We start from the raw sequence: 11,781 nt of genomic DNA on the forward strand, positions 1-11,781 counted from the left end.
GAAAATGGTTTTGTGGGTTAAATGTATCAGTTGCATGTAGGAATGCGCTCATTGACTATTTTCATGTTCTCTACAAATATTAATGTGAACTGTTTCCAGTGTGATTATTTTTGCTTTTTTCAATTCTAGACACAATCTCTTATAAAAATGTCTTAACTTGCTGTAGTTGGAGTTGATCACACACTGCTAACTTCAAACCAAGTAACTATAAAAATCTGTTTGTCTCCTTAGATTAGGAGACTATGGTGCTGTTGTATGATTGAAAGCTCCGTCATCTTCCTCTGTTCCCCAGAACAACCACTTTTCTGAAAGTCTGCAAGAGAATAAATACTTGGAGGGAAGTGTGAGGAAATTATCAAGGAAGAATAAATAATCCACAATAGTAACCAACCATATAACTGACTGGGAGACGAGGACAGAAGTGTGGAGCGGAGGCACTGGGGATGGGGTTGGAGAGCCAAAGGCGATCGTCATGGTTCACAGCAATTCTTCTTCTCCAATGAAAACAACGCCGTCTGCCTCATCTCACCAAACAGGCCGAACTTCAACCCCTGATTCTTCTCGGGCTCCATCTGATGGAAATCCTCCTGTCCCGACCACAGCAACAGCATTACAGTCTAAGTCAAGACTAGCGTCTGTCAGGGGGTCTGCACAGACACCGACCCCTGCTCAAGGCCTTGTCAATGGCCGTACATCAGGCAGGAAAAGGACTCCTAAGGCCTGTGATTGCTGTGGCCCCCACAGTGCAGGACACAATGTCAAAAGCTCAGATAGAGGGAGGGGGGCGCAGAGAGGAAGGGGAAGGGGGAGAGGGAGAGGAGCTGTCAAGGACCTTGAGGATACTCCTAAAAGGAAAGTGGAGCAGTTGAAAGTAATCAAGAACTTCGATTTAGCCAAGGCGAAGGTAAAGACAACAGAGAATAAAGATAACCCACAGGAGGCTCTGCAAACATCTGTACAAGTGGCTGATACACAGCCACAAACCCTCCCTCCTAAGCCTGTCTCAGCCACCTCACAAGATGGACCAATTACAAACTGTGCTTCTGCAAGTATGGGGGCTGCACAGGGTGTGTTGATGACACAGTCAGGGGTTGTTGGTGCGGCAGAGAAAGGAGGTGGTGAGAAAAGGGACGGTGTCACAAAAGTGCCAGTACAGGATAGAACGAGCTCTTTAGCAGGCAGAGGTCGAGGTAGAGGGCAAGGGAACCTCATGGCTGCATCAAAAGTGGAAGTTAACATTCAAGTAAGAAGCAGGGGAAGAGGTCGTCTCGGTTCAGGAACAGGTGCCTTAGCTCACTCAGCGTTAGTGATGGAACCAGAGGGAAAACAAGACTCACGGGTGGACCAAAATGACACCGGCTTAGCTAAATGTCTGCTTGGAAACGGAGACATGGTAAGCCTGTCTGACTCGGATGAAGAAATGAAAGACGACACCATAATTGTGAGTGAACCTGCAGATGAGCTTCTGTTAATCTCAATGCAGTCAACTCCTGCTTCAAGATTAGAATCGTCCCAAAGCCTTGATTCTGAGATGCAGGTGGACCACATCTCTGACCAAAACCAAATTTCTGCATCTCCAACGCTGCCCAACGGGAACACAACCACACCAACAGACCGAGAACACACATCCTCACCTGCGAACATGAAAACCTCTAGCTCAGCTTTGGTTCCCCCTCCAGACCCCATAACAATGAGCAGCACAGAGTGCCTCGGGGCATTAAGAGACCACAGACTGTACTGTCACCCTGGAACGTGGGCAAAAGACGAGACGAAAGAAGTGGCGGTCACAAATCCAGCTGAAGAAAACGCGATTAGTGCAGATACTCAGAGTAAGAAAGGCCTGGAGCAGCTCACCGACATGGTTCATGGTAAGATCTATAAACCTAAACTTTTTATCCTTAACAGGTGTTTACATGATTCTATATAGAGTATTGGGAATTCCCATCCTCCAGAGAAGGATCTTAACCTCACTAGAGGGGATATTTCCCATCTTGAGGGGTTGTCTTACACAGCTGCATCGTTCGAGGTGATCTACATTAGGGCTGAACGATTTTGGAAAATAATCTAAATGCGATTTTTTTTTCTTCAATATTGCAATTGCGATTTAATTCACGATTATTTTCTCAAGGGGCTTTTCTCATTCTTAAACTAACGGAAGCAAAAAAAAATGTAACTTGTACTGAATATAACAAGTTTATGGATCTACATATTTATCTACATATCAACAAGTTTATTTGTCTACATGAACACTCACAACAGGGTATTCGCGGGTCCTTAAAAAGTCATAAAAAGACTTAAATTTGCTTTTCCAAATTTAAGGCCTTAAAAATCCTTAAAAATTACTAATAATCCTTAAATACAGTTTCCAAAGGTCTTAAATTATCAAAGACCCAATAAACAAGATTATTTTATTTCAATTTTCATGAATTTCTAGTTAGTGTTCAGCATTTTTTGTGTACAATGTTGGCGTAAGCGGAACCATACACATTCAGTTGGTTGTGAAAGGGGGCTTTTTTAGATGAGCACATTAGCTGTTTAAGCTAGTGGGAGATTGCACCATGGGGACGTGCAACTTTTATGGTAACTGGATGGCTAATCCCACATTCGCAACGTGGTTCGCACCGGTTCCAGGCAATAGCTGGAAATTATAGTTTAAATTTAATTTAAAAAAATAGCTTAAATTTGGTCAAAGTGGCCTTAAAAAGGTCTTAAAAAGTCTTAAATTTGGCTCCCTTAAACCTGCAGATACCCTGCACAAGAAAAAAACAAAATTTTGTATTTTAAGGTGCAATGCTTTGCAGCCAGGAGCACATCCATTGAAGGGCCATAGGTATTAGCATCAATTGTGAAAATTGATTAGCAGGAAGTGTGTCCCGTTTATTGAAGTATTTTGATTTTAGAGTTTTTGACGTTTTCTCCATGCAGATCTTCCGTAGTTCAATTTCGTTCATAGCTGCTAGCCAGTGGAGTTATAGGGTGTGTCCGAATCCACGGGTAGGATGCTTACGAGTACGGGTCCTCACCGGTCTAGCAAGGCCGGGTCCTTGCTAGACCGGTAAGAGCAGAACCCAGCGGCTCTGAATTCGGACAGTCTAGCCTTCACCTCTACGGTGGCCCGTAGGTCCCGTCACAGCCGTGGCGGCAGCTATTAATTATATGATCAGTTTTAAAATGACTTCTGTTCTTCTTGCAGAGTTTTTGGAGAGCTTCTATATAAAATATGGCAGCTTCATTCCTCTTAGTGAATCTGATGTCCTGGAGCATCTGAAAAAGAAAGGCATCTCTGACTTCAAAAACAGGTTCACACACGCATGCGTGCGCGCACACACACACTCACACACACTCAGGCAGGAAAAGGCATCATAAATCTGACTAAAATAAGAATGAATTGCACCATTACTGAGACGTAATTAGTAGCAGATGTGGACCAATATGATTTTTTTATTGCCGATGCCATTATTAAGAGGTTGTGTTCCGCCAATGGCCGACAAGTGAACGTCACGGCCAATATCTAGATGTTTTCCAACTTATTTGCTTGTTAGACTGTCACTAATAACATCAGTTGGTGCAGAATGTTTCTGAAGCTGATCGGTTTTTGAACACTTCATTTACCAGCTGTTAAATCGTAATTTTGTGCACTGCTCAGTGTTAAAATCAGACCGCTTAATAAAGTTTATTCACACAGCAGGATTTGGAATCTCATTTCCTGATATTCGGACATTTCTCCTCTGATTGGATAACAGCAACACGACTCTACCACTGACTCTCCTCTGCAATGTTGATGTTTTATCTCCACAAGTAACACAAACCTGAAGGAGTTCTGCTTTGTGGTGGAGTTGCTAATGCTAATAGTTAGCTTCTACTAGCCGAGACGTTCTCTGCTGTTTCCTGGACGTTAAACCAACAACAGCCTTCCCCGTCGTGAGTCAAGATGGGTGAGTCCATGAATGTTAAGTGACAGTGTGACGTAGATCTGTCAGGATTTTCTAATCTTAGTTTCGCTATCTATTTTCTATCAGAAGCTAATGCAGGAGATAGGTGGGGAGACTATTTTTATGTTCGGCCTGCGTGAAACATTCAGTGACCGATTATAATCAGAAATAAAATATACATTTTTTTTCTTCAAACGTTCCACATGACTCAGCCTCTTACATACCAGCTCAGTGATTCCTACTGAAGTCTTCCATATTTTCATGCAATTTTGTTTGTTTATTTAGTCACAACAGCCCAATGAAGTCCAGAAACACTCCTGTCTTATTTCACCTCACCCTAACCTGTCATTTCTATAAATGTCAGTGAAGATGAAACAGACTCTTCCCCTGTAAGTATCTGTTTTCTGTCTGCTTTAGTGGACTGGACATTAAAAGACAGATGACTCGGTACCGGGCCGGGCTAGCGGTGGTTCCTGTAGCCTGCTTTATGGTCACATGTAATAAACACACACTGCGTCTGGAGGATCTCAACACGCTGGAGGATCAGAGCTGGGTCAATGACCAGGTAAAGAAGGGAAAGGGTTTACTACAATGCACTAAACCTGCTTTATTTTTGGAGAAAAGTATTTTGTGTGATGAAGATTAATCAGTTACAAAGCCTCTAACAACCAGGATTCATTTCTTAGATTGAGTCCCAGGCCTAGATTTCACATGTTCTCACAGAAGACCAGCTTTGTTTCCTTAAAGGGGCATTATGGAAGTTTGACAGCCAAAACATGTATAGAAATAATAAATTTCTTCTTCATACATTCTCCTGCAATGCCCTGGTCCTGTAGAATGAGCCCTGGCATTTTTACTGTTATTGCCTGTTTTTCTGTAAAATCACAGAAAAAGAGAGCTGCTCGGGTCGAGCAGGCTGCTTCATGCGCGTTCACGCTCAGGCATCGCCCGTAGCATTTGCTATCTGTAGCTTTAGCAGCAGAGAGCGAGGTAGTGCCAACTCAGCGACTTTGTCGCTGTTGCTAACGCCTAGTGACGAACCTAGCTACATTTCTGAGGACCCTTAGCTACTTTCTTCTAGATATTTCCTGCAAATTAGCAACAAAATAGCCATTTTCGCTCCGAACCGTTCTTTGAACGTCGTTTCAGCTGTCATCAAGGATATAAACATTACAGATACAGCAGGCGTCACTGGCGCTTTAGCTCACCTAGTAAGACGTTGGACTCTCGTGCAGATGACCCGGGTTTGATTCTGGATGTGAATTTAGTTTATTTAGAGTTTCTTTTTTACATTAATGTTATTTTTTTTACAGTAAGATTCCCAAATTTTTATTTGAGACTCGCCAAACGGCATTGAATTCACAGATAAAAAAAGATGTGGGTTCAACTTTCATTTTGGAACAATTTTTCAAGCAAGGGAAGGGAAAGATCTGAGCATGCAGGAGGACTGACCCATCATAAACCTTTGTCGGCTGTGCTGAAGAGAAAGGTACAGAATCAAATTATTTAATTAATTAGCTGCGTGTTCTCCTGCCCTCTGTCCTCCAGGACCGACACACACACACACACACACACACACACACACACACACACACACACACACACACACACGGGACAGTCTCAGCTGTTATTTTCGTTAAGGAGTGTGCACATACAGCATGTGCGCCTCATGCACGAGCCTACTATTGAAGCTGCCATTACGCATTTGGTCTGAGGGGCAATCGCGAGCATAAAAATTAAAAATTCCGTAAAGTCCCTTTAAAGGTGCAATTTGTAACACTGACATCATGTGGTCAAATGTGGTTACTGCAGTCCATTTGTTTTTTGTCTTTAAATTTATTTATTTTTTTTACCATGTCCTGTTTTTAAAAAAATATTATTCTGTCTGTATTCTTCCAAAGTGAAAAAGCACTGGACATGCAAATACGTCCATTGCATAATTTTCAGGGGAAATGACTACATAGGCTGGTTGCGCTGTATTTAAATGCCATTTTCACTCCCTGCTGTTTTTTTCTGTTTTCAGATAATTAACATGTACGGAGAGCTCATTATGGAGGCAACAGAGCACAAGGTAAGTTTCATTATGTTTAACGGGCTAATTCACAAAAATGTGTTTTTAAGCTCCATCTTCACTAGATTAGCTAAAGGTTGTTGGGGAGTGTAAAAAGTTTCAATGTCTCTCTTTCAGGTCCATTTTTTTAACAGCTTTTTCTACAAGCAGCTGGTCGCCAAAGGTTATGAGGGTGTGAAGAGATGGACTAAAAAAGTGAGGAAGTTTACTTATTTGGACCTGCTTGCCGATGATGTCGAATTGACTCAGAAAGTTTTCTGTTGTAAATTTTTATTTTTTTATTTTTTTCAGGCTGACTTGTTCTCCAAATGGTTGCTGTTGATCCCAATTCATTTAGAAATCCACTGGTCTCTTATCACAGTAACCATGGCGACCAAAACCATCAGCTACTATGACAGCCAAGGCATCGTCTTCAGGCACACCACAGATGTGAGTATCTTTGCTCACAGTGGTGCCTTTAAGTTGTTCACATTCATAGAAAAGCTGAATTTGGCAGAAAGTCATCATGAGAGTCTGAGCAGGTTGGTTACCAACCCTAGAATTAGGCAGGCTTTTGTAGCATAGACAGTTCATTGGAAGGCTTGAGTCAGCTAACAGTGAGATAAACAGCTGAAGATCAGAATGGTCCCACTTCCTGTCAGGTTTCCTTAAACTTTATTCAAGGGAGGGGAGGGGGAGGGGGCACGACATGTCCTCCCTCACTTTTTCAATTCAGTAAATTTTTGTCCCTTGCACTTTTTACTGTCCAAAGCCAATACCATGCTGTATTAAATAAACACTGTGTTGAGCACTAGGACCAAGCGGGAAACATCTGCTTGTGTTGAAGCCTGTTTCCCTTTAGAACCATCCACAAGCTCATCTAGTGGCTCTGCTGAAGTTTGCAAACGTATGATTGACCTGCGTACTTGACAGTTCAGCATTTCTGACATTGCATTAAAACTATGTCCATGACCTTGAATCAGCACTCTGTGTTGTACAGAACCACAGTACTTTGTTAAATATGTGAATATTAAAGAACAGTCATATATTTTATTCACTTTATGATCACACACTTTTATGTTAATGTGTTTAGAACAAGAATTCAGATTTCAGAAAAATAAAAATGGAAGAACCTGTTACTGCCTAAGAATTAATGAATCAATAACCACGAATGTTTTTCTTCACTGGTATGCTGTTGGGTTTATCAGTATCGTCAGAACACTTTGAAATATCAAGCTACTGTGTTGTCCCCACTTCAATCTCTGGAGGCATCAGCGGCGAGAAACGGTTTACTCTTGTGCTCTGCAGAGCGTCAATCCACACCGGGGGACAGTCTCCAATGCGGAGCGGCTTTTCTGCCGGACTATCATGGACAAGATCATAAAATCCCTTGAGACTTCAAAGCTCACTGTTTGTTTATGCAATCTGCCGTTAAATCAAAAGGAAGAACGAGATGATGTTTGATATCACTGTTTGATGTTAAATATAACGTTGTGTCTCTCCACTGCAAAACACGCCGCTTCACTTCTCGAAAGATGCTGCGTAAATAAGCCTTCAGGTCACATGTATTGACATAATCTACATAGATAAGAAATTGCATCTCTGCAATGGGCTTTTATTTTGAAAATGACCAGACGTTTTACACTGATACCGGGTGTGACTTCCTGTCTAGCCCTAGGCAGCCCAATCCTTCCTTTAGCAGCGCAACAAGCCACTTCCTGGATCAGCTGAAATGTTCCATGCTGCAGCGGTTTGGATTAACTGATAAAGCAGAGATAATTTAAAGCAGAGATAGTTTGCTGCTCATCCATTCCGCTGTTGCATCCAGTGTGGATTACGGGTTAGGGCCTCATCACCCATCCATATTCCTCACCCTCTTAGGTATGTCTTGGGACATATGTGTAAATTTCTGGGTTTGTTTTATCACTTGACTGTACAACCTGTCTTTAGAATGTGGATATATAGAACTTTTACACTGTCAGTGTTTCTACATGACTGTTCTTAATGTATCTGTTTGTGTGTGTGTGTGTGTGTCCATCCATCCCCTTTCAGAACATTATGAAGTACCTTCAGTCTGAAGCCAGAGAGAAAAAGCAGGCAGCTTTCCAGAAAGGCTGGAAGATTACCATCATCAAGGTGACCCCAACCCCTGACATGTTCAGATGTTCCATTTTGTTGCTTAGACTTACTGTAATGATCCTCCTGGATTTAGCTGAATTTTTATTATTTGATCATTAATTCTGCAAAAGCAAATCTGCAAAACAAGCTAGCTTTTAAGCCTGGACCACACTGCGTTTTTCAACCGTCCTAGACAAATCTCCCTTTGGGAATAGAATCATGACAAAAAACGGTGACTGTGAGGGTGATTTGCAAGTCTGTGGCCGTCCAGTGTGACCAGCTCTGCGACAGCTTATCGAGCACCTTCATGGTCAAAGTCAGCCTCCAACAGTCTTCAAGCACTTCTTGAATACCTATGACACCCCTATGTAATCGACCAATGAAAGGAAAGGGATAGAAGGAGTGGATCCCAGAGGAAGGCAGAGTTGGTAGAAAGAGCAGAATAAGGAGAGGGTGATGGACGTCACACCAAAGCCAGCCTGAACAGGTGAGTTTTCAGCTGCTTTTTAAAGGAGACCACTGAGTCCACTGATCTCAGGCTCAGGGGGAGAGAGTGCCAGAGTCTGGGGACCACAGCAGCAAATTATCTGTCACCTTTGGTCTTTAGCCTGGTGCTGCACAACCTATAGGCTTTGGTCACTGGACCTCAGGGACCTGCTGGGGGTGTAGGGACTGAGAAGATCACCAATGTATGATGGTGCTTGTCCATGTAAGGCCCTATAGACCAGAACCAGGATCTTGAAATGAACCCTGAAGTTAACTGGCAGCCAGTGAAGCTGGAGGAGAAGCGGGGTGATGTGGGTGTGTTTGGAGGACTTGGTCAGAAGCCGAGCACAGGCGTTCTGAAACACCTGTAGACGGTTCAGGGAGGTTCTGCTCAGACACGTGAAGAGAGAGTTGCAGTAGTCTAAGCGTGAGGAGATGAAGGTGTGGATAACTGTCTCAAGTTCAGAGCGGGACAGAATGGGACTCAGCTTAGCAATGTTCCCGATGGAAGAAGGAAGAGCTAACAAGAGAACTGACATGAGAATCCAGGGTGAGAGCTGGGTCAAAGGTCACACCAAGATTCCTGACAGAGGGTTTGGCGTGAGATGCAAGCTGACCAAGAGAGTCTCTGACTTTGGGAACCAGCTTGTCTGGAGCACAGATGAGGATCTCAGTCTTATCTTCATTCAGCTGTAGAAAGCTCCCAGCCATCCAGGTTTTAACAGAGTCTAAGCAGGTGTGTAACAGCTGCAGCTTAGACATCTCATGGGGCTTAAAGGCGATGTCATCAACATAAAGATGGTAGGAGATTCCTTTAGCCCTCCCACTGTCTTTATGGGTGACCCCGCCATGTGGACCCAAGGGATAAACCATCAACCCTGCTCAATGGTCAACTTTCCTCACGGGGTCACACCCATTAGGACAGTGGGAGGGTTATAAGAGGAGGAAGCAGATAAAGGAGGAAAAGTATAGGCCCCAGCACAGAACCTTGCAGGACACCATGGGTGAGGGAGGTGGCGGAGGACTGAAACTTGGAGATGGCAAGAGACGGAACGCTCAGACAGATAAGAGGAGATCGTGACGTATGCTTCTCAGTAGCCTGGCCTGCCAGACTCGTCCTCTGTTTAATTCTGCACAGAGAGCTAGTCTGGTTACTCACAGGCAGAGAGCCACATGGGGGGTGGGACTAGCCAGCTCAAAATTAACCAATCAGAAAAAAGGCAGCGCGACACTGTACCGCGCGACACTGTAGTTTTTCAACTGGAGTCAAAAATGGCGTCTGGCGACAGCACAGACATCCTTTTTTAGAAGAAAGGCTTTTAGCGCTTCTACTTGTTGTGGTTTCAAAGACGTGTTCAAGTCATTTAGAACAGAGGAAAGAGCCGCAGCGAACGCCGCTTTAGTCGCCATGTTTATGAGAAGCTCAGCCTTCCAGTGTGTGTGTGACATATGCTGTTCTTCGCTGATTGGCTCATTTAGAATTCTCAGGGGGTGGGATTATTTAATTAGAAGAGTTCCCAGACCCATTGCTTCCCATAAGGAAGCATGGGGCTGGCTGGTCAGGCTAGCTTTTCAGGGGGTGTCTCGCTGAAATCTCAGACCGCACAGTGTGCCACCTGGCTAGAGTTTTCACAGTCCATCATGAGCAGTCCTGTGTGACAGCTGAAAACGCACAATGTGGTCCGGGCTTTAAGCACAATCATCCCTGGGCCGCATCGGCCTGATATGGGAACCCACATATCCAGAGGATAAGAGAGTGTGCGGAACACCAGTGGCCATTTTCCATCATGTTGTCCATGACTTCAAATGGTGTTTTTCTTTTGTGGACTCTGGTATTTTGTGCTAAAGTTGAAGTGGTAGCAGCCGGCTGTTTCTCCTCTGATATTATTGAGCAGAGAACTTCTCACACCAGTGGTGTTCTGTTGCTAAATGACAAGTGTGTAATGAATGGAGGATGGCTGAATGGTTGCTTTCAGACCAAGCTTTGTTCTTGGTGGAGGATTTTACACAAATGCAAGAAAACCACTTTATTCGTTTTTATATTTCTCATTTTAATCTCCACAATATATTTACAGCTAGGCTATGTTAGAGCATGAAAAAGAGTCTTTTTGCAGATTTGCCATCGCGGCTTTAATGCTGAAGCGTCTTTTTTTCTTCACATCTCAAAGTAAAAGAAACAAAGATCATGTAAGCAGACAGAAGTTGTTGCTGCTTTTTTTTACTCCAACTTGGTGTCTTTTCAGGGCATTCCACAGCAGAAGAACGACAGCGATTGTGGAGTTTTTGTCCTTGAGGTTAGACGTCATTACTTTTTACTGCATGACTTGTTTCCTTTCAGAAAAAGAAACAAAATCTTGTGGGTGATTGTACGTGTCCATCTCTTTCTCCACACCAGTACTGCCGCTGCCTGTCATTGAAGCAGCCTCTGCTGTTCAGCCAGGATGACATGCCTCGCATTCGAAAGCGAATCTACAAGGAGCTCTGTGACTGTCATCTAAACAACTGAACAGCCGTCCCCTTGTGCTCGTCTGGTTCCGTGAGATGGTCTGTCCAAGTTATTCCCACGTCGTCTTTGACTGACAGTCGGTTATATGAGCTAACGCAGCTTGGCCATCTGTATTTCAGGGAGTGCTAACTGCCGTCTGCCTTTCTGACTGACAGCAGCGCGGCCGTCACTAGAGACTTGGGAGTTCAGATGGTATTCTGTAGCTTAGCTGAATATTTCTTGCAAAGAACTGCTGAAGTGGCCCCCTACTGACCCTTAAAAATGTTGGACTCTCACATTATTTGCGGTCCGCTGTAAAGACTTAGCACCCACACACTTCAGGTCTGTTTTCTGCATTTACCACAATGAGAGGATTTTTAAAAGATCGACTGAACAACGGAGCTCTGACTGACTGAAGAAACTGTTACACCATCATGCATCACTTGGATGGACCTTTTATCCCCAACAGTGGCCTTACCGCTTCCAAGATGGCCATTTTAACCAGAACTTAGCAGTTTTTATTTAGTGCTGGACTTTTAAGTGAAGCTGTAGTACACGTAACAGTTATTAAATGCATGTTTCCATAACATGCTTCAAAAACGTATATTTTCCTTCGAACAGTTGGAACAGATGTTCGCCTAAGACTTGAAGAGTCCTGATTAAGTTAATTCTTGCACGGTTACAGGCCTATCCAGTGAAGTTCAGACCAC

The 11,781-nt window shown here is 43.5% G+C and overlaps 1 protein-coding gene across 2 annotated transcripts; it reads left to right on the forward strand.

The window, feature by feature from the left end:
• Positions 1-275: 275 nt before the first annotated feature.
• On the forward strand, positions 276-11,388 carry LOC107392895 (uncharacterized). 2 transcript variants are annotated; one of them, XM_070554254.1, is made up of 10 exons: positions 276-1,868; positions 3,194-3,299; positions 4,350-4,497; positions 5,956-6,003; positions 6,121-6,198; positions 6,295-6,432; positions 8,035-8,118; positions 10,830-10,880; positions 10,982-11,130; positions 11,212-11,388. In XM_070554254.1, exons 1-9 carry the CDS (start codon positions 473-475, stop codon positions 11,090-11,092), a joined length of 2,160 nt encoding a protein of 719 aa, XP_070410355.1. In that variant the 5' UTR covers positions 276-472; the 3' UTR covers positions 11,093-11,130; positions 11,212-11,388. The 2 variants fall into 2 exon arrangements, with proteins under 2 accessions (XP_070410355.1, XP_070410354.1); XM_070554253.1 differs by having other exon boundaries at positions 10,982-11,270.
• The last annotated feature ends 393 nt before the right edge of the window (positions 11,389-11,781 follow it).

This window comes from Nothobranchius furzeri, chromosome 8, assembly GCF_043380555.1.
Source record: "Nothobranchius furzeri strain GRZ-AD chromosome 8, NfurGRZ-RIMD1, whole genome shotgun sequence".
In the NCBI taxonomy this organism is placed as follows: Eukaryota; Metazoa; Chordata; class Actinopteri; order Cyprinodontiformes; family Nothobranchiidae; genus Nothobranchius; species Nothobranchius furzeri.

Bases quoted from the DNA above. Each gene is read 5' to 3' on its own strand.
- LOC107392895 (XM_070554254.1), top strand. From the start codon at position 473: ATGGTTCACAGCAATTCTTCTTCTCCAATGAAAACAACGCCGTCTGCC. The intron at 6,199-6,294 runs GTGAGGAAGTTT...TATTTTTTTCAG, and splicing joins TGAAGAGATGGACTAAAAAA to GCTGACTTGTTCTCCAAATG. The intron at 6,433-8,034 runs GTGAGTATCTTT...ATCCCCTTTCAG, and splicing joins TCTTCAGGCACACCACAGAT to AACATTATGAAGTACCTTCA.